Here is a 20820-nt window from a genome sequence, read left to right as displayed (position 1 = left end):
TTAACGAACACTCATTTGCACGTTGCTGCCCGGTAAATGCATGCGTGATGACACGAGTGGACCTGTCATCCTGTGCTTTCAATTCGATGATTTGACTTGCCCTCACTGCAGACTTCTGCGGGTACATTTCCTCAAACGACCCGTGTTTGGTCTCATAGTGACGCTTAACGTTGCCACTTTTGATTAACGCCACATTTTCACAGCATATGAGACACAACGGTTTAGAACTGGCTGCAGGCAGAATAAACATGTATTTGTCCGTCCATTCATCTTTAAAAGTTCGGTTTTCAGCATCTACTTTTCTCATTTTTGAGCAAGCCATTTTCTCTCCTCTCCTCTCCATCTCTCTCTCACACTCGCTGTTGCTGAAAGGTAAACAATCGATTTGATTGGCTTGGCTATTGATGACGCTCCTGTCATTATTACTAGATTAGCTGCGCATGAAGAAATGATTTATATTTTTATTAATATCAAAAGTTTTAACGGGTCTAACTATAGTTGCAGCATTTTTTTGAATTGCAGACAAAAGCACAAGTTGAGGAATAAACTGCAGAAGACAGCAATAATATCACTTACTTGCAGAACATTTTGAGTCTTGAATGACAGAAATCGGATGAAGTATGTAGGAAAATACGCACGGACAAAAAAGCAGAACAATAGTTTGATTGCATTAAGCATTCAAACCATTAAGTGAGTCTAAAAGTCCAGTCTGACATGAAGCAAAGTGAAAGTTTGATCCACGAGGAGAGCTGTCTTACCTGAAAACGTCCTCAAGCTGCACTGATGTGTCTGCTTCTGCAGCGCTTGTCTCCCTCCGCCAGTCAGACCAGCGAGGCAGTCAGCTGATTTACGGGAAACCAGCATGTCAGGCCGGGGCGGAGGGGGAGGTTTCAGACGCTCTCTGCTCCCACACATCAGGAAACGCCTCCATTTAGAACGGGCTCTGTCAAATGCTGCAGAAGGTGTCTGATTGCAGAGGTGCTGGCCAGCAACACACGCAACAACGACGTATGCACGAGCCAAGATCGTCTAAGCCGACAGGCATCACACTCTGACATAATGCGTCAATTCTTAAACCAGGAGTCTTGAAAGCTGAGGATCCGGAGCACATGCGGGTTGTTTTTCTCTCCAATGGGGCTCTTTGGCTTTGGGAAATGAAATCCAAATAATATAAATTAACAATAGGTTGTGCTTAGCTTTAGTTTGCGCTAATTCCTTTCAGTTAAGGAAGTTTTGACATTTGAGTTAAAACTTTTTAACATGTCAGAGTACGTAAAATGATAGTTAATCTACTGTTCATCCATCTTAATTGTTAGAATATGCCATGTTTGACAAAAATAGACAATATTATAATAAACAGTAATTTGCTTCATATCATAAATTGAGGTTGACAACCCGATTCATAATCGATTTTGGTTCATTTTAAACGATCCGATTGGATCTGATCCTCTGACCTAAAGTGGATCCAGATCCTCTTCATCCAAACTTCCAGACAGAAATTCCTGGTACTGAACAGTGAAGTTTTCCAGATTCTTGGATTTCTTCCAGATCATCAAGTGGAAATGAAATCTGTGTCCAAACCAACAAGTAAACTAGAATGAATGTCAAATCCATTCACATGTTAGTTTCCTAAAGTTCACCACTGTTGTTTTTCCACATCCAAAGAATCCAAAGAGAACATTCTTAGAACATTCTAGACACTGGATGGTCACATGACTTTATTCAAAGTCTGTCCACACATTGGACTGGAATGATGGACTGATGTGGTCCGCTGACACACTTAGGTTGTTTTTAGGTTATAGTAAAATCCACCTACTGTGTCTCAACTCAAATGGGATTTTCCAGGATAGATTACAATCAATTTCATTCATTTTGAAACGATTCCATAATGGTTTAGGTTGATTCAATGATGACGAGCTGAGTCAGGGGTGCATAAGCAGGAGAACGTGAAAAACATGCAGGACATGTGTCAGGGTGCTGGATTTGGGATGGAACCCTCCATGCATGGTGAGGAGCTTTAGTGTTTTAACATCCGTGGTCTGTATCTCTTCCTTTGGCCATCTTATTATTCCTGCAGGGTATCTGATAACTGGCAGTGCGTAGCTGTTTATTGCCCGGGTCTTATTCTTGCCATTGAGCTGGCTTCTCAGGACTTGCCTTACTCCTTGGAGGTATTTAGCTGTTGCAGCTTTCCTTGTTGCCTGCTCCGGGTTGCCATTTATCTGTGGAATTCCATGATAACTGTCGCTCCTCCATGAGTCCGTGGTTTGAGCAGCTCATTCCCTGATCGTCCTGTCACTCTTAGCTTTACCTCTCTAAGTTGTTGTTTTCCTGCGTTTTCATTCGTTTAAACATACTTGTTTGCCATCATTACGATTTCTTTCTGTCTCCAAGTCATAAAAGAATATCCAGTCTCAAACTAGGACATAAATATCTGTGCAGAGTGGAGGAGAAATACAAAATCTGAGTGATTTGAAGAAAACATACAGGTTAACAACATAGGTTTTTAATTCTTTCGAAAGAAAAAAAGAAGGTTCGGTAACACTTTATATTCGGTCGGTCGTTAGCGTGTTAGCTTTAGCATGGCTGCTGTAGGTTTATTGTCTTCGTTCTTATGAACACTTAGGCTTGTGTCAGGCATCTATAATGCTAATAAATATCTTACTAGAACCCCAAACAATAATAATACTTCTTAATTAGTTAACAAAGGTTGTTAATAAATCTTATTAAGCTTATTAACACTGACACATTTGTTAGGAACCTATAATATCAGTAAATGCATCATTAGCATCTTGAAAACATCCTAATAATAATGCTTGTAAATGTGTTAACTAAGTAATTTAATAAACCTTATTAGACTTATTGTACTAATAAATGTCTTACTAACACCCTATAAATTCATTTATAATGCTTGTTAATGTGTTAACAGAGCTTGTTAAGGAATCTTAATATAAAGTGTTACCGAAGGTTCTTGTTTGTTCTTGTTGGTGTTTTTACAACAATCACCTCTGGAAACTCCCTAACTCTAAAGTGGAACTTCCCAAATCTTCACTGATTCTTTTCCTGAATGTGTAGTGAGGGATAAAAATGTATTTCTCTTTTCACTTCTTAATGCTAAATGATGTGATACAGACTCAGCAGCGGCAGAAACACAGTCTAAAGCTTTGACTTTTCTATTCTGTGTCTGCCCTCCCTGTCTTAGAACACCCCCCTGACCCATTTCCCGGAAAGCAGCTGACTTCCCCATTGCTGGTTGAGTATAAAAGGCGCCGCAGTAGCAGAGAGAGAGCAGAGCAGAAGGAACGGCAGGATCACTGAGCTCTGGGACTGTCAGTCGGTAAGACGGATCTCTTTGTGGATCAAACTTCAGCCTTTTTCATCTGTTGTCAAAGTGGACTTTAAGTATGGAAGTGATTCTGTAGCATGATTAAAAATAAAAGTCAAAACCAGAAATGCTTTTTCATTTTCAAAATGAAGCTGCATTTTTGACTCAAAATTTAAATGAAAAAGCAATCCACCAAAATGCTTTTACATTTTCGACTTAAAAACCCCTTATTCTGTATCATAATTAAAACGAAAATGCAAAGAGGGGATTGCATTTTCGCCCTGATTTTGCTATTTGAGGATAGCTGGATGCATCAACAGCTACAGCAGATTTCATGCTAAACATTTGCTGGTTGGACCAACAACACACTCTGTGAAGCTGCAGGAGACTATCTTCTAAATGTGCTTTATTACAGTTGTGATTATTATTTAGGGCCAGCTCGCTCATATATTTTATTAATCCATGCGGTTAGTGCTTTTTTCTTTGCTGCAAGGACCAGAAAGAAGGGTTAGCATTAGGCTAATATGTGCTAAAAACATTAGCCGTGGAGGAACTAAGAACTAACTGCGGGCAATGAGCATCTTGGATGTAAATATGTGGGAATTACATCATCCTTTATTCTGTTCTGGACACCACTGGAAACACAAATTCATCTGATGGTTTAGTTTCTCAGATCGTAGCAGCATTTCCGCCTTTGGGGATCTGGAGCTTTGGATCGTGGGGCTTCACTTTCCTATGTGCGAAGGCGGCTGCCGGTCGAAATACAAAGCAAGTCGGGGGGTTTCGACGAAACCGTGGTGCATCCGAAAGAGGACCGTAGAAGGTGGAAATGCTGCTACGTAGTCCTGAGAGGCTGTGTACAATCATCAGGAGTGCACAACCATCACAAAGCCCTCTCCTCTGCCGCTAACACAAAGCTACACTGCTATTAGCAGGAGATAGCAGTGACATCCGTGTCCACACATTGGACTGGAATGATGGACTGATCCGTGTTAATGACATCACGTGTGTTGTCAGTCTGCTGTGATGCACTGTCGTTTTCTTGTTACAGTAAAATCAACCTACTATGTTGCTGTCCAAATGGTATTTTCCATTGATTCCATTGATTGATTATCAATTTATAGTTTTTAATGGTAAAGTTCATTCATTCATTTTCTATTCCATTTTTCCCTTTTGGGGTCTCGGGGCTGCTGGAGCCTATCCCGGCCACTTGTGGGTGAAGGCAGGGGACACCCTGGATAGGTTGCCAGTCTGTCACAGGGTAGAATGTCCACAAACACACACCCATTCACTCTCACATTCACACCTAGGGACAATTTAGATTAACCAATTAACCTATGAAGCATGTTTTTGGATGGTGGGAGGAAGCCGGAGACCCCGGAGAAAACCCAAACACAGAAAGGTTTCAAGTCCCCCAGCCGGGACTTGAACTGGGGGCCTTCTTGCTGTGAGGCAAGAGTGCTAACCACTGCCCCACTGTGCAGCCCTAACTGGTAAACGTAAAGGTTGAATAAAATCTGCGTCAGACAGATCCATGTCATTCAATAGAATAGAAATGGGAATAGAAATCGATTAATTGATTGTTACAGACCTAGAAGATTAAGATACACAAGAGTTGAAGGGTACAACAATGTGAAGAAGACAAAATAGGAACTGAGGGATGAGGTTGTGGATGGCTTTTAAGGCCTTTTAGCAGGAGTTTATTATCAAGTCATAATTTGACCTGGTTCCAGTTGAACTTCTGTGGAATACAGTGGAGGAAATAAGTATTTGATCTCTTGCTGTTTTTTTAGGTTTACCCACCTATAAATGTGCTAGACATCTGCTCACCTAAAAAGAAACTCAGGTTACATTCACACTGCAGGCTGAAACGACCCAATTCCGATTTTTTCCCCTATGCGACCTGTATCTGATCTTTTCATGACAGTCTGAACGACACAGATCCGATCTTTTCAAATGCTGGCCACTTGGGTATGTGCTCCTAAATCTGATACGTATCCGATCTTTTCAAATGCGACCTCCGTCTGACCGGCCAGGCCACATGAATCCACAAACAACGAGTGACCTCGTTCCCCGTTGAGTACTCTATTCTCATGCGGGTCACTTTTGAGGCATTTCAAGGTCACACAAGAGATCACAAAAGTTCACATTTAATTGGAAATTGCAAAAAAAAGGATTTTTTTCAAAAAATCGGAATTGAGCATTAAGCCCTGCATTGTGAATGTAGCCTCAGTCTGTCATCCTAATGGTAGGTTCATTTCAACAATGAGAAATGCAAAAAAAAAAAAACATGAAGAAAAGCAAGAAATCCACTTCAAATAATGCATACATTTGTTTATATTTTATTGAGGGATAGAAGTATTTAAAACCCTCTTGCCGGAAAGACCCTTATGGCCAGCACAGAGGCCAGAGGTTTCTTAAAGTTGATGAGCGGGTTTCTGCACTCTGCACAACTCTAAATATCACCTCTCTCTGTAGATTTGCTATAGGATTGAGGCCCAGAGACTGGCTGGACCTTTCCATGACCCTGATATGCTTCTTCTTCAGTCATTCCTTGGTTATCTTGGCTCCCCCTACCCATTTGAAGCCTCCTGGTTAAGGAGGGAAGGAGGTTCTCACTCATTTGACAGAACGTGGCTCCGTCCATCCTCGCACCATCAAGGTAAAGTAGCCCTGTGCAGAAAAACACCCCCAAATCATAATGTTTCCACCTCCCTGCTTAACAGTGTGGATGGTGTTCTTGGGGTCATAGGCAGCATTTCTCTTTCTTCAAACACGATGGGTTGAGTTGATGCCAAAGAGCTCAATGTTGGTCAGATCTGACCACAGCACCTCTGTGCTAATTACCTTCTCTCTAAATCAGGGGTGCTCATTACGTCGATCGCGATCGACCGGTCGATCTTCAAGGACATGAGAGTAGATCGCAGGCAGGCCAGCAAAGATTTAAAGAAAAAATACTTCTTCAAAATCCACCAGCCAATCAAAATCCTCACCGAGAAGTATGGGACTTGATTGACATGCAGAATGGCCAATCGGGCATCCTCTGATACATACGTCACCGCACACGCGTGTTTTTAAATTCACTGTGCGCAAATTCTGTCTGTCATCAGAAAGTCGCTTCCTGCCCCGCGGCACGTCAAATCCCCGGCAGAAGACCAATTCGTACAACCGGAGTCTTTATTGAATCCGCCCCGCGTGTCTCTTCCTGCTATCAGCTCTGCAGTTCTCGCCCGATAAATACGAGCTCATTAAAGAAGCTGTTTTTGTTGGTAGCATGCGCTTCTTACAGAGCCATCAGCGCCTTTGAAATGCAATGCTCCCCCCATTGCACGCTTTACAACAGAGCATGAAATACGATGGTTGCTGCTTTCTGTAACGCCTAATCTAAGCTTTCTGAAACGCCTAATCTGTTAATACAAAATTATCTTTGTGTAATCTCACTGTGTAGTTTTTAATCATCAGTACATAAACAACAATGTACATATAAACATGTAACTAATAGACATAACTAACAAACATTTACTAGTAGTATTTAATAAATATATATATAATGTGTATAAATAATGTGTATACAGGAATCCAGGGTTCGATTCACTGGTGGCAATGAACAATTAATGGCATAATGGTGAGCAATTAACCTCACTCTTAACGGTACTGCCTACCTCATAACATGAGAGACAATGAACCACATGTCATGGCGGTTCAGACGTCGCCCGGCCACACAAGGTCTGCGTCAGGTTTGGGGGACCAGAGCACCCTGATGGAAAGTGGGCTACTGGAACAAGACAGAAATGGACTAGATGTGAGAACAAGGTTCTGTTAGAATGCTACTACTAAAGCAATCCCACCCAGAGGGGTTACATGCAGAGAATGTGGAATGAATGGACGCTTCAAAACCTACAATCAAGGCAAACTGCCATCAACTGGTAGCCCAATGCTCAAACATCCACAAGGACTCTTCCTATGAAGACTCTAAGAGCCTTCATAGGGAACTCAATGAAGCTGTGGAAAACCACCCTTGAAACCAATGGGAAGCCACTTGCACAAGTGTCCATCAAATGTGGGATATACCAAGATGATGCTCTGTCCCCACTGCTGTTCTGCATAGGTCTGAACCCCTTCAGCCAAATAATCAACAAGACTGGCTCAGAAATGGGGCCAACATCAGTCACCTCCTCTACATGGATGACATCAAGCTATATGCTAAGAGCGAGCGTGACATTGACTCCCTGATCCACACCAACAGGATCTACAGTACTGACATTGGGATGTCATTCGGGCTCGATAAATGCAGCCGGATGGTGACAAAGAGAGGCAAGGTAGTCCACACAGGAGGGGTCTCAGTCCTATAAGGAAAAATAGCAGATATTGAGGACAGTTACAAGTACCTTGGAATTCCTGCTGAGAGAAAACTACGACGTTGGAGAACTGCTTGCTATGAAGGAAGCCTCTACTGAATGGTGGCCTGGCTGGAGGGAGCTGCTCAACCGTTCCTGGTGCTCATTGATCATTGTAACCTCGAATACATCAAATGAACCAAACGCCTCAATCCCCGACAAGCCCGTTGGTCACTGCTCTTCTACCGTTTCAACCTATCAACCTGGGTCCAAAAATGGGAAAGCTGACACTATCCCGCCTTCATGACAACAACACAGAGGAATCCAGCACGGCAGAACCAATACTCCCCTCTTTCTTGGTCCTTAGTCTGGTGCAGTGGGACATCACGACCGAATTAACAGTGATCAATGCCACTTATTCACCTCCACTGTCCTGTTCTACTGAAAAGGCATACGTGCCCCCATCTCATCATCAGCAGGTCCTACATCTGGTGCACGATACACCGGCCGCCGAATACCCAAACTCAAACTTTATTTATTTGTGTAGTGCCAATAGATATAAGAATATTAGTAATTAAAAAATAAAATACGTAAAATAATTAAAACGTAACCTAAATATCATAGTTAAAGTAACAATAAAAAGAATAGTATATTAAAAACATAAAGATAATAATATTCTTTTAAAAAGAAAAAAAAATTGTTAAATTAATAAATAGATAAATAATAAAAAACATGAGCAATGACCAAAGTCATGTAAAAGCCAGATTAAAAAGGTGGTTCTTGAGCCTCTTTTTAAAAACCTCTATAGACCCTGAGGTTCTCCAGCAGGCTGTTCCACAGGCGAGGACCGTAATGGTGGAACGAAGCCTCACCGCGTGTTTTGGTCCTCACCTTAGGAACAACTAAGAGGCCCATGCCAGAGGACCTCAGGGTCTGCGAGGAGAAGATATGGGAGAAGATATGGGAGGCGGCTCATGTGGAATTGGAAGCTCGTCACCACTGAGAAGGTCCTAGTCTGGCTCCCAGACAGTGGGTCTGGTAATCCACCCGAGATCTCCGGTTACGTCTGCAGAGCAAGAAACTCAGTCCTAGGTATGTGGGCCCATTTCAATCATCAGACAAATCACAGCTGTCTCATACCTTCTTAGCTTGCCACCCTACTACTGTGTCTCACCCACCTTCTGAATATCCTTGTTGAAGCCCGCCGGAGGAGCTGGTGACATAGGGCCTGGGGTCTCCAAGGAGTCTTAGGAAAGAAATCTTCCGCTTTTAGATCTTTCCATCCGTGCGTGTTCAGGAGTCGAGAGTGGTAAAGCAAACCAAGGATTCAACTGGATTAAAAATACACGAAGTTTATTGCCATGACAATAGTTCTAATACAGATTAAAGACATTGTTGCAGATATCTGGATTCTCAGGTTAAAAGACCCACAGACGCACAAGTTACATGCGCATTACTTGTAGGTTTTCCTGAGAACAGCAGAAAAGTACCAAAACAGTCTTTTAAACATGTGTGTTGAAATTTCCTCCTCTGGTCGCTTTGATTCGTCAGCTGATAGTCCGCTTGCTTCCTCTGGCCAATAGCTGAAGGTTGCCAACTCCAGATCCGCTCCGCCTTTCCAGGGGTGGGGGCATTTCACCGGCGCACACAATCCAACGATCAAAAGAGTCCTCATCTGGTCCAAAATAAATCATACCAGCCAAACGAATACTCCATCACGAGATCAGAGGTCAGCTTCATCCTCCACATGAAAACACGAATCTGAACACTTTCCCAAGGATAAGATGTTCAACCCAGATAGTAGAAATGTAGTCCATGACATATTTATTGCGTCTCTGGAAACTCCTTGATTTGCACAAAGAAGTCCTAGTTGCTGCTGCAACTACAAAGCAAAAGTGAAGGTCACTGGAGAATAAGTCCTAAAAGAGTTCAAAATGAGTTCACTTTACACTAAAGATAAAACTGCAATATAATAAGGAATAAGATCTAAAAACATACATTTTCTATAGTCTACTCCCCCCTTGATCATTAGGAACGATGAGGCCTACCTGGTCAGGGAGCTGCTAGGTTCCTGGCGCCGGGGAAGACAAATGCAGTATTTGGTGGATGGGAAGGGGTACGGACTGGAAGAACTCTCATGGGTCTGCTCCTACGATACTCTCAACCACTCCCTCATCTTTGGACTTCCGCCACCATTATCCCTCCAAGCCAGCTCCGTGGCCTCATGGCAGGCCACAGCATCGTGTTGGTGTTCTTGCTTCCGGAGTTGCTGACAGGAGGGGGGGCTCTGTCAGGAATCAGACATCCGTCTCCCTCTCCGACCACCAGAGGGAGCCATCTCCCGTGTTTTGAAATTTCCCTGGGTTTTATCTTCACTACATCACCCATCAGCCACTGCTCAATATTCATGGACCTTCCACTGGCTGCTCTGCATTGAGTAATCACAATCAGAGTATTCATTCAGGCACCGGGCTTTGGTCTTGTTGGTTGAATGCTGTAAAGCATTCAACCCTTTGTTTTCCTCTTATGCTATCTTCCGCCGTTTTTCGGCACTTAACTCTTTCTACAATTTTAACCTATTTTAACCATTCAACTTTTAAAATGTTCAGCTCTTACAGCTTATTAATGCTATGACTTTTGTTTCTTCAATTCTTTCAAATTTTTAAGATATTCCAGGTTTTCCGGGATTTTTTTGCCCGATTAAAATACATAGGGAAGTTATGGTGCATGAGGTGCCCGGTTCGACACCCCGTTCAGACACTTCAAATTAAAATCTTTAACTATTTCACTTTATTTTAGCTATGAATTTTGGCCCTTCAAATCCTTCAAGTTTTCAAGATATTCCAGGATTTCCCAGGGTTTTCCAAGATTTCTACTCCATTAAAATACATGGAGAATCCTTGAAACCTTTGTTTCTTTCAACCATAATAACTTCAACATGCCTTTAGCTAGAGACACCGTTCAAACATTAAACTGCTCACAAGACTTTGGACTTCAATATAAGTTTTGAAATTATTATGGGATGGCAACACCAACTAAGCTTTGGCTGCCATTTTGTGCTTAAATGTGAAGCGATTTTAAACTTCAGTTTTGACCTATTTTAACGATTCCACTATTAAAATGTTCAACTCTTTAAGCTTAATCCTTTCTGCTATAACTTTTAGTCCTTCAAATCCTTGAACCTTTCAAGATATTCCAGGATATTCCAGGATTTTCCAGGAGTTATGCTCCATTTAAGTACAAGGATAATCCTTGAAAACCTTTGTTTGTTCTAACCATTGTAACTTCAACATGCTTTCAGCTAGAGACACCGTTCAAACATTTAAATGTTCACAAGGCTTTGGACTTCAACATAGATTTTGGAATTATAATGGAATGGCAACACTACCTACAGTTTAAAAGCCATTTTTTAACAAAATCTGAAGCAAATATTGCAAAAAACTTCATCCATGGCAAGAACGGAAGTTCCGGGTTACACTTGTTTACTTGTTTACTCATAGTGAACCTGCTTTCATCTGTGAAGAGTAGAGAGCCCCATTGGCAAATTGGCAAATTTGGCAAATTTACCAATCGTGGTATTCGCTCCAACCTGTGGACGTTGGTCCTTCATACCCCCTTCATGGAGTCTGTTCCTAACAGTTTGAGCAGACTAATGCACATTTGTGACCTGGTGGACATCATTTTGTAGGGCTCTGGCAGTGCTCCTCCTGTTTCTCCTTACACAAAGGAGGAGGTGGTGGTCCTGATGCAGGGTTGTTGTCCTCTTACGGCCTCCTCCACATCGCCTAATGTACTGGCCTGTCTCCTGGTAGCGCCTCCATGCTCCGGACACTAAGCTGACAGACACAGCAAACCTTCCTGGCACAGCTCACATTGATTACCCATCCTGGATGAGTTGCACTACCTGGGCCTTTTGTGTGGGTTATAGACGGCGTTTCATCATACCGCTGGAAAGACAACACTGTTGGCATTAAAAAGTCACCAAAACATCAGCCTGAAAACAAGAGGAGGGAGAAGTTGTCTGTGGTCACCACATGCAGAACCACTTCTTTAGTAGATGTGTCTTGCTGATCACCTATTATTTCCACCTGTTGTATATTCCACTTGCACAAAGACATTGCTTGCCCATTGTCATAAATAAATCAACATACCTGAAACAGCCTTGTAATCTAACATTCATCTTTCTTAATTTTTTTAAGGGAAATGGAAACCCTAATATCAAATACGACCCAGAGTCTGACCACCGCGGCAGAGATGCGGATCACCACCCAGATGTTGATGCACCCCAATGCAAACTGGGAGGAGCATCTGGCTCCTGCTCCTCTCTCCATCGCCATCATGGCGGAGCTGGTCTTCATCTCATCTATCATTGATTTCTCCATCAACAAGAATCCCCCAAAAGATGGATTCAAGTTCATAAAGTACCCAGACTCCTTTAGGGCTAGTCTCATGCAAATCAGTAACTCAGCCTGGCACGCATTCAACTTAGCCCACAAGAACATGGATCAAATCCGGATTCATACCTTCACTGTTCCAGATTATATGAAAGCAGCAGTCAAGATTCTGTTTCAAGGAAATGATGAAATCCTTGAAACTCTCCTCCCAAACCAGCTGGAAAACATCCGCAGCATTGCAGACGAATGTGTGGTGCTAGCAGAAAGCGTTGAAAAGAAGTATGAAGATGTTATTAATATAATCCAGGAGCTGCTGGAAGCCTGCATCAATGCTGAACACTTTCATGGAGAAGAGCTGGAGAAGGTCAGGATGAAACTTGAGGAGAATAAGTTGAAGGAACAGACTGCAAAGGAGCTAAATGAACGATCCAAGAAAGCAATGGAGGCCATGTCAAAGGAGCTGGAAGAGACACAAGAACAGTACAAGAAGTCCATGGATTCCATACCAACAGGGTGGGAGATGATTGGCATGGATTTTGTTGAAGGATTGACAACCCCTTTGAAAATATTAAATCTTGGTTTTTTTAAAAATAATAAAAGAGAGAATTTTGGCTCAGACACAATCACAGGACATAAAGATGATGAAAGAGATTTGACTTCAGAAATAAAAATTTTGAGCAGGTCAGGACCAATTCTAAAACTCGCATCATCATTCAGTCAGTTTATAACTGAAGAAGGGATAGACTGGAAAGAGATCTATGATCAGAAGAACAAGTGTGCAAAGACTACATGGACTCAAGATCAATTCAAAAGAATTTATCATGAGTTGGAGGATCTTCCAAGAAGTAAACTAAAGGAAACTGCTCTGTGTCTCTGCCAAAGAGGCATTGACATCTGTGAACAGTTGGCAATATATGCACCAGATCAGGAATGTGATCAGAAAACGACACGCAAGCTGATTAAAGACACAAAGAAGCTGTATGAAGATGCTTTAAAGTTTGACTGTAAAAGCAAAAAAATGTCTGGTTCTCCAGCTCTGAACCCCAAACCCCCAATGATGTTCAAAGCACAGGAGAACTCTGGAAGGCAGTCTGCCAGCCAGAGAGCAACAGAGAACGCTCGTTTCCGCATCGAGCAAAGCCGAGAACAACTGAAGCAAACCCGAGACTCGTATGAGAAAGCTGTACAGAACATGGAGCAGAACCAAAGAGAACTGACTGAGATCCTGATTGAAATGCAGAACTGCAAGATCAAAGAGATTGACTTTGACACCACCATCAAAATGCTGGTCAAAGGGATGGATGCCATGGGTAGAGTGAAGGAGCAGTGGGAGAAGATGGTGCGCTTCTTCCAGATGGTTGCCACCATTGTGAAAACCAGCCTTGGAACCACGCTGCACAATTTTGTGAAGACATCTGAAGACACAAAGAAACTGTCCTACAACTCTAAGCTCTTTGCCAAAGACATGCTGTACAACCAGGCCTTTGAAGCCTCCAACATCGCCAGTCTGGTCCACATGATCTCAGGGACCTACTGTGAAGTGTCCAACAAGTACCTGATGGACAGAGTGAGCAGCTTGGGTAAGCTTATGGCCATGGACAAGGAGAAGCCAGAGTTCATGCAAGAGAGAATGAAGCTGCAGGAGTCCTGCCAAGAGGCTCAAGATGGTATCATGCAGTTGGTCCTGAAGAACAAGAAAGAATTTGAAAGGAAGACGGATGCCAGGATGGCCCAAATTGAGGGAGAGTTTAAAGCCATTCTGCCCCCTACTCCACCAATGGAGACAGAAAGAATCAAAGAAATAGTTCAGACTGGGTTTGGAGAGGGAGAGTTTGGAGAAGGAGAAGAAAATTATTACTGAAACAATGGAATTTCATAGACAAAGGATTGCAGTCTGAAGTAAGGATTTTAATTTACCACCCACACATTTTTCTGTACTTCATCTTTGAATAACTTAACTCTATTTTAACACCACCTAAAGGGTGTGGAGTTTTCTTCAGTTCAGAATCAATTCAAAGTTTAAATCAATAGCTTTCATGGATCTGTGAGTGTTCTACCTGTTCTTCACAGTGTGTCTCACCCATGGGCCAACCTTAGATACAAGTATTTTGGGAAACTAAAACGCTGGTCCTCCAATTGTATTGTCCAACATATCAACATGATATCGAGAACCTCCGCTAACAGGATTGCTACTCATATCCAAAGACTGTCTGTTGTAAAAAGTACAGAAAAAATTGCTAATTTTTGATTGTATGATGTGGGAGAGGTTAGCACAGCTGGTCTGTCTCGTGGCGTGATGGGTCTTCCTGTAATTTCAGACGTTTGTGACTCAAAGACCAGCTGGCAGGAGCTATTTGCTGTTCTTGTGTTTACTCAGGTGTGTGACAAATAAGAATTAGTTTTTAATTTTGTTAGAATAAATGTAAAATGTATGAAAAAAAAGCTGTTCTGAGAGATAAATAAAAAATTTGGATACATTCCAAAGATTTCGTACCTTACATTTACTGTAAAAAAAAAGACCAATCTTTATATTGGTGAGTTTCACCATCTGTCACTGAGTGACCAGATGACACAGGCTGTATTTTCCTGTAAATGTTTCCACACAGGTTCATTAAAGGCTCTCTAAAACAGCAGGACTGTGTGTATTGAGCCTTCCTTCCCAACACAACTCAATACTTCTCCCGTTTGTCTGCCAATGATCAGACTGTGAAACAAGAAGCCAGCTAATCAAAAAAAAAAAACTACTTTCTAACAGTTTCCATCATATTATATTGTTTTCTAATATATTATTGTACAGTAAACCTTTATTCTGTGATTTCAGAGATAAAAGATTCATTCCTGGCCTCTGTTCCTTTGTTGCCCTCTTTCCCTTTTTCCTTTTTTCTTGCATTTCTCCACAGGTTTACAGGGTTATTGGTAGGAACTCCTGCACAACTGCAGCTTAACTCCATATTAGCCACACATAAAAAAGATACGATTAAAAAACCTGGCGACCCGCTAGAACATAAAACTGAGTACGAGCTCGATCCCCAGTTGTCCTGTATTTACGAGAATTCACACGGATCTGTCTGCATCTCCGTTGCAATGCGTGGGGAGTTTGCAGTGGTGGTGCAGCGCGACGCGGACTATTTGTTACAATCCAAATCGGAAAAAAACAAGTATTAAGGACTAAAAACTGGTTAATATGTATTGCTTTTGTAAGTGACCATGGTATAAGCGGGTTAATGGCCTTCGAAGTGTGGGTTATTACTTTTTGACGCACTTCGCGGAAACTTCGCGTCGGACGGTTCAGGCTTCCACGGCGTGCGTTAAAAAGTACTGACGCACACTTTGTCGGCCGCTAACACTTACGTAATCCTTGACAGACTTATGTTGGCAAAGGTCGACTGCTTTTTGGGAACAAGACTTCTGCAGCCTTCAGCATTTTTTCATGTTCATCATCTGAAACCGTTTTGGATGTTTGCTCCAACTTGTCTGCAGTAAGGTATCTGTCACTGCTCCATCAGTGACGTCACGGCTGCAGTAAATGCTGACGGTTGTTCTTCTGTCCAGCTAATAGTTGGTAAATCTTCTCTTTTCTTAACTCCAAATGGTAGGGGTGTAACGATACGCTAAAATCTCAATTCGGTTCGGTTCAAAATTTCAGTTTGGTACATTTTCGATATTTTTTCGGTACAAAAAGGCAGGAAAAAATGTCTTGCATAATGCATTTAATGGTTTTACAAAACAATAAATGACACTGACCTATGTAGGTGATCTGCTTAATACTAAAATAAGAAAAACTATTAGCTGCCAGAAATCAAAAACTTTGGATACTTTTTTATTTTTTTTTAAACTTGTCCTGTCCAACAGCTGGGCAGACAGATGAGAGCTGAGGGCCTCTTGTGTTGGACATATTTTACTTTAACAAGAGGGGTTATTAATCTTCAGACAAACCAAAGGTATGTCTGAATAAACCCTTTTTGTAATCGAGGCCAAACTTTATTCATTTTAACCAGACCTGTTGGCCCCAAAAATGTTCACATGTCAACATGTACACAATACAAATAATGTTCACACACGCATACTTATGCATTCAAACCATCTAGTATGAAATATTTCATTCAATCACGCAAAATATTAGTGCAAAGGTGAGCTAACACCTGTGCTCAGCTGAGTGTTCATGTTCTTCTAAAATGGATGGTGGAATGTGAAAAGAAGGAGGGAGAGTGCCAGCCATCCCCACCCCAAGACCCCCACCACAGCAGCAGCTGCGGCAGCCGGAATCCCCTAACGACGGCCGCACAGCAGCAGATAGACAACAACCACCCAGGCCAGGGCCAGCAGGACGGCGTGCGTTAAAAAGTAATAACGCACACTTTGTCGGCCATTAACCCTTAACAAACGCCATTAACCGTATAGTCCGCGTCGCGCAGCACCACCGCTGCAGTCAAGATTCATATATATATATATGCTGATCTTTCCGATGGGTTGACCAAAGCATCAGTTCAGAGAGAAAGTTCACCTCTTACCGCTTGTTTTTGTCCAAATGATGAACCAAAAGGTTGTTTTAATGAAGCCGGCGCAGTGATACAAAACATTTAAGCTAGGTGACCGGAATTTCTTTTTTCACTGGCAGTTATCAAGTTTTAATACACAGCCAGCAGCCAATCAGAATCGAGTATTCAACGGGACCATGGTATAAACGTGTTTAAATGCTGGAAAGGAGCTGCAACAATCTATATCTCTTTCTACTCTCTCTCTGAGACTGTTTCAGGGTGTGTGGAGTATGGGGGGGCAAGGACAGTCATTGCAGCTAGTTCATTAGCAGCTCGGCTCTCGTTTCCCCGCTATGAGTGACAAAGCAAATGGATCGTTACAATGCTTATGCGGGGAAAAAAAGAAAAACGTAACGAAACGGTACAGAAGTGAACCAAATCAAAACTGCCATACCAAAACGGTTTGATTCAACTACGTGTATCGTTACACCCCTACCAAATGGTGAAACTTTTCTTTATGGAGAGTCTCATAATGGTGCTGAATGTTATATTATTTGAGCACTGCGACCTGTTAATGAAATACCAAGCCTGCAGATTTTGCATTCACCTCCGTGAACAAATAAAACTCTCCATTTTTCCTGGAAAGCTCAGCACTTAACTTCAACCTTTTTTTCTTTTTGACAACATCTTGGTCATTATTGTGTCACTACTGATCATTCTTGTATCAACGTAACAGGGGTGAGGCTCACAGGGAACCAAAGTGCATCTTACCCAGACGCAAAGCTGTTAGGTTTTGCTTTTGGCACGTGCAGAGAGATATGCAGTTTCACCTGTTTTGGTTTTCCTTTGTTCCCCTAGTGGTGGAATGGCACATTTCAGTTATTAGTTATTTCTGTAACCCTTGTGCCATCTTAAAATCATAACTCTCCACACGAATGGACTAGAAACGTGCTTGTGTTTTTTAAACATCCCAATAATTTTTACTCTTCATGACTGGGCCGGATTGAACCATCTGGCGGTCCGGATACGGCCCGCGGGCCGTCTGTTTGACACCCCTTAGACCAAGATATCCTATTCAAATACAAATAATGGGTGGTGATTTTAACTTGGTGGATGATCGGCTGGACAGATCTCCATCTGCATTTTTGAATCACCATTATAATCTAATACTCCTTAATTTCGGCACAGAGCTGCATCTAATAGATGTATGGCGTAGAGATAACCCTGATGCCCAAGCCTTTACCTGGTTTAAACCGGATGGTACAGCTAAATCTAGACTAGACTTTTGGCTGATATCAGATGATCATCAGAGTTTTGTCCGGAAAGTGAACATTTCAGCTGCTCCGTTAACGGATCACAGTGTGGTCAGACTTTCCACGCAACCTCAGAATTCTCAATCTAGAAAATAAGGCTATTGGAAATTTAATTCTAATCTTCTTTATGATGAAACATACTGTGAAAACATTATTAAAACAATTAATAAAATTAATAGGGAGGCTCAATTCACATCTTATAGAGATAGATGGGAGTTTTATAAATATAAATTAAGACAAATTTCCACATCTAGAGATAATCAGATAAGCATTATAAACTAAAGGAAGAAGAAATGATCAGAGAAACAAACTCAATATGCCCCAATTTAGACTCAGATGAAAATCATAAACAGAAAATGATCATCTTGCAATCCTCCTTGGGTAAAATGTACATAAATAAGGCCGAGGGCGCATATATCAGATCGAGAGCAAGATAGATTGAGGAAGGTGAAAAAAGTTCTGCATATTTCTGTAGACTGGAAAAAAGAAGGCAAGAGAGAAACAGTTTAAAAACGTTGTTAATTAAAGATGTGGAGTGCACTGATCCCACAACGATTACAAAAGAAATGTTTCAGTTCTACAGTGAGCTATACTCGTCCTCATGTTCCCTCCACGATGCTGAAGCCTTTCTGAATCAAATCAAACGATTGGTCCCTAAAATAGATGATGGCTGCAAAGAGCTTTGTGAGGCAGAGATCACCATGTCAGAGGTAGAAGATGCTATGAAGGGCTTAGCTTTAGACAAATCTCCAGGTTCAGATGGGCTGACTGTTCATTTTTATAGACTTTTCTGGGAACAGGTGAAAGACCTGATCTACCTGACACCGAAAGAAATAACTAACACGCACACTCTACCAACAACTATGAAGCAAGGCATCATGACTCTCATACCTAAATCTGTCAAAGAGCCTCGACTGATTGATAATCTGAGACTAATTACCCTGCTTAATAACGACTATAAAATCTTAATCCACATATTTGCCACCAAAGTAAAAACTGGGATGTCCCAGATTACTTCTGACACTCAATCAGGCTTTCTGAAAGGCCAATCCATTCATAATAGCATCCGCCTCATATTGGACGTGTTGGATTACAATCATCTGATTGAAGACGAAGGCTTCATTTTGTTTCTTGATTTTTTTTACAGCGTTCTACAGTCTACAACATCAATTCATCTTCAAACTTTAGATTTATTTGGTTTCAAACCCAACTTCATCAATTTAACCAAAACACTTTATAATATTTTAATAGACACTTTATTTACCCCACAATGGGGAAATTCTCCTCCACATTTTGGCCCATCCCATGGGGGGGGGGGCGGTGAGCTGTGGACTGGCTGCGCTCAGGGGGAGACGACTGGCTGGTGAAGGCAGGCATTGATCCGCCAACTGGTTGGTTGTTGAACGACCTGCTCTACTGGCTGAGCTAAACTGCAGCTCAATAGTGATACTATATATATACACAATATAGAGATACGAATACAGTAGTGTCATTATTGCCACATGGAATCTGGCTGAGATTCTCCATTAACAAAGGAGTTAAACAAGGCTGTCCCATCTCTCCTTTACTTTTCATCATAGCAGCTGAAATGTTATTCATTTGGATAAAAAACTCAATGCTTTAGGCATAAATAGCAATCACCCAGTTTGCTGACGACACAGCTATTTTTATGAAGGACAGCAGACAGATTTCTGTGATTCTATTAATAGATTTTTTCTCCAGAGCTTCTGGTCTGAAACTCAATCTGAAAAATGTGAATTACTGCTGATTAAATATTCCACTTTAACAACAATTCAAAACGTTCCTGTTAAATCCCAAGTTAAATATATCTGGGTATTCACCGGTTAGGGCGGAGTTTCTTTCGAGTGCAAGCAGGGACACATAAATCCCCTCTCATAAAAGATGGATTTTCGTCGTGGCCTTTATGGTGGACATAACTGACCTGCTCAACAATGTTCAACTTCAAGGCAAAGAACAGATCATAACGGAGCCGTTGTTGCAGCTTTCCAAATGAAGCTGCAACATCTCTGTCAGCATCTTCCAGCAGGTAAGTCAGTAACATGCTGCACACAGACTTTTGGCCGTTTGTTATTTGTGATTGTAACACGTGCTGCTCCATGTGTGTCTATCGCTGTGTCGCCTGTTTGACAGAAAACGTCATTGTTTGTCTTTGTTTCTTTGGTCTGCTTCCTTTGCTCTCTTTTTTGTCTTTTGTGTCCTGTAGCTTATGTGGCCTCAGAGTAGTACTAATGATAATAATGGTCACATTCTTATTTTACTTTTTCTCTTGAGGAAACTTGGCGCCCCGCCCCAGCCTGAGAGAAGTGAATGTGGAGGTGGACAGTTTGCCAGAATATGGAGAAATTCTCAGGAACATAAGCAAGGAGTCTGATTTGCGCTTTGTGGACTTCAAGAAGACGGCAGATGACATGGAGCCCTTCAGCATGAGCCCCGACTCAGTTCCAGAACATTTGCAGAATGAGTTGGTTGATTTTCAATGCGACTCAGAGCTAAAAAGAAAATGTGCATCACTGCCCCTGAAGGATTTTTATCCACATGTATCACTACAAAGGTACCCGCAGATGAGAAAAAATGCACAAATAATGCTATCTCTGTTTGGCAGCACCTCCATTTTTTAGGCAAACATTTAGTCTCATGAACCTGAACAAGATCAAACTTAGAGGGACCCTCACAGACTCACACTTGCAAGACATACTAACACTATCAGTGAGTAAGCTGCAGCCCAACATTCAGTCACTGATAAAGTCAAAAGAACAGCTCCACGTCTATCATTGAGGATCGCAGTTTGCTGTTTTCATTGGAAGAAAGTTTGTTTTTTTTAGCTTGTTCTTGTTTTTCAGTTAAAAATTGCAGTGAGGCCTTGCTGTTGTATTTAAAGGTTTCAAAGAAATTCTTTTATTTTTGTGTGTTACCTTGGTAAATACAGAATCAAAATAAACACATTAAACCATA

The 20820-nt window shown here is 41.7% G+C and overlaps 2 protein-coding genes across 5 annotated transcripts in view; one reads left to right on the top strand and one right to left on the bottom strand.

The window, feature by feature from the left end:
• LOC105355533 overlaps window positions 1-1056 on the bottom strand; it is an 8460-nt gene extending 7404 nt beyond the window's left edge. The window contains exon 1 of the mRNA XM_023961906.1: window positions 759-1056. The gene's annotated coding sequence lies outside the window, so the exon portion shown is untranslated. The remainder of the gene's footprint in view (window positions 1-758) is intronic.
• Window positions 1-20820, top strand: part of LOC101157877 — a 21623-nt gene extending 803 nt beyond the window's left edge. The window contains exons 1-4 of one of the 4 annotated variants that reach the window (XM_023961904.1): window positions 3248-3337; window positions 5804-5987; window positions 8559-8754; window positions 11862-14689. In XM_023961904.1, coding sequence (XP_023817672.1) covers window positions 11866-13917 — 2052 coding nt within the window. In that variant the 5' untranslated portion in view covers window positions 3248-3337; window positions 5804-5987; window positions 8559-8754; window positions 11862-11865 and the 3' untranslated portion in view covers window positions 13918-14689. Of the gene's footprint in view, window positions 1-3202; window positions 3338-5803; window positions 5988-8558; window positions 8755-11861; window positions 14690-18994 lie in introns of those variants that run through there. The other 3 variants (XR_002874502.1, XM_023961903.1, XM_023961902.1) reach the window with 3 other exon arrangements.

The sequence above is a fragment of the Oryzias latipes genome, chromosome 13 (genome assembly GCF_002234675.1).
Source record: "Oryzias latipes chromosome 13, ASM223467v1".
Classification (NCBI taxonomy): Eukaryota; Metazoa; Chordata; class Actinopteri; order Beloniformes; family Adrianichthyidae; genus Oryzias; species Oryzias latipes.
The sequence above is the reverse complement of the archived record's forward strand: the minus strand, read 5'-3'. Positions and strand labels throughout refer to the sequence as shown.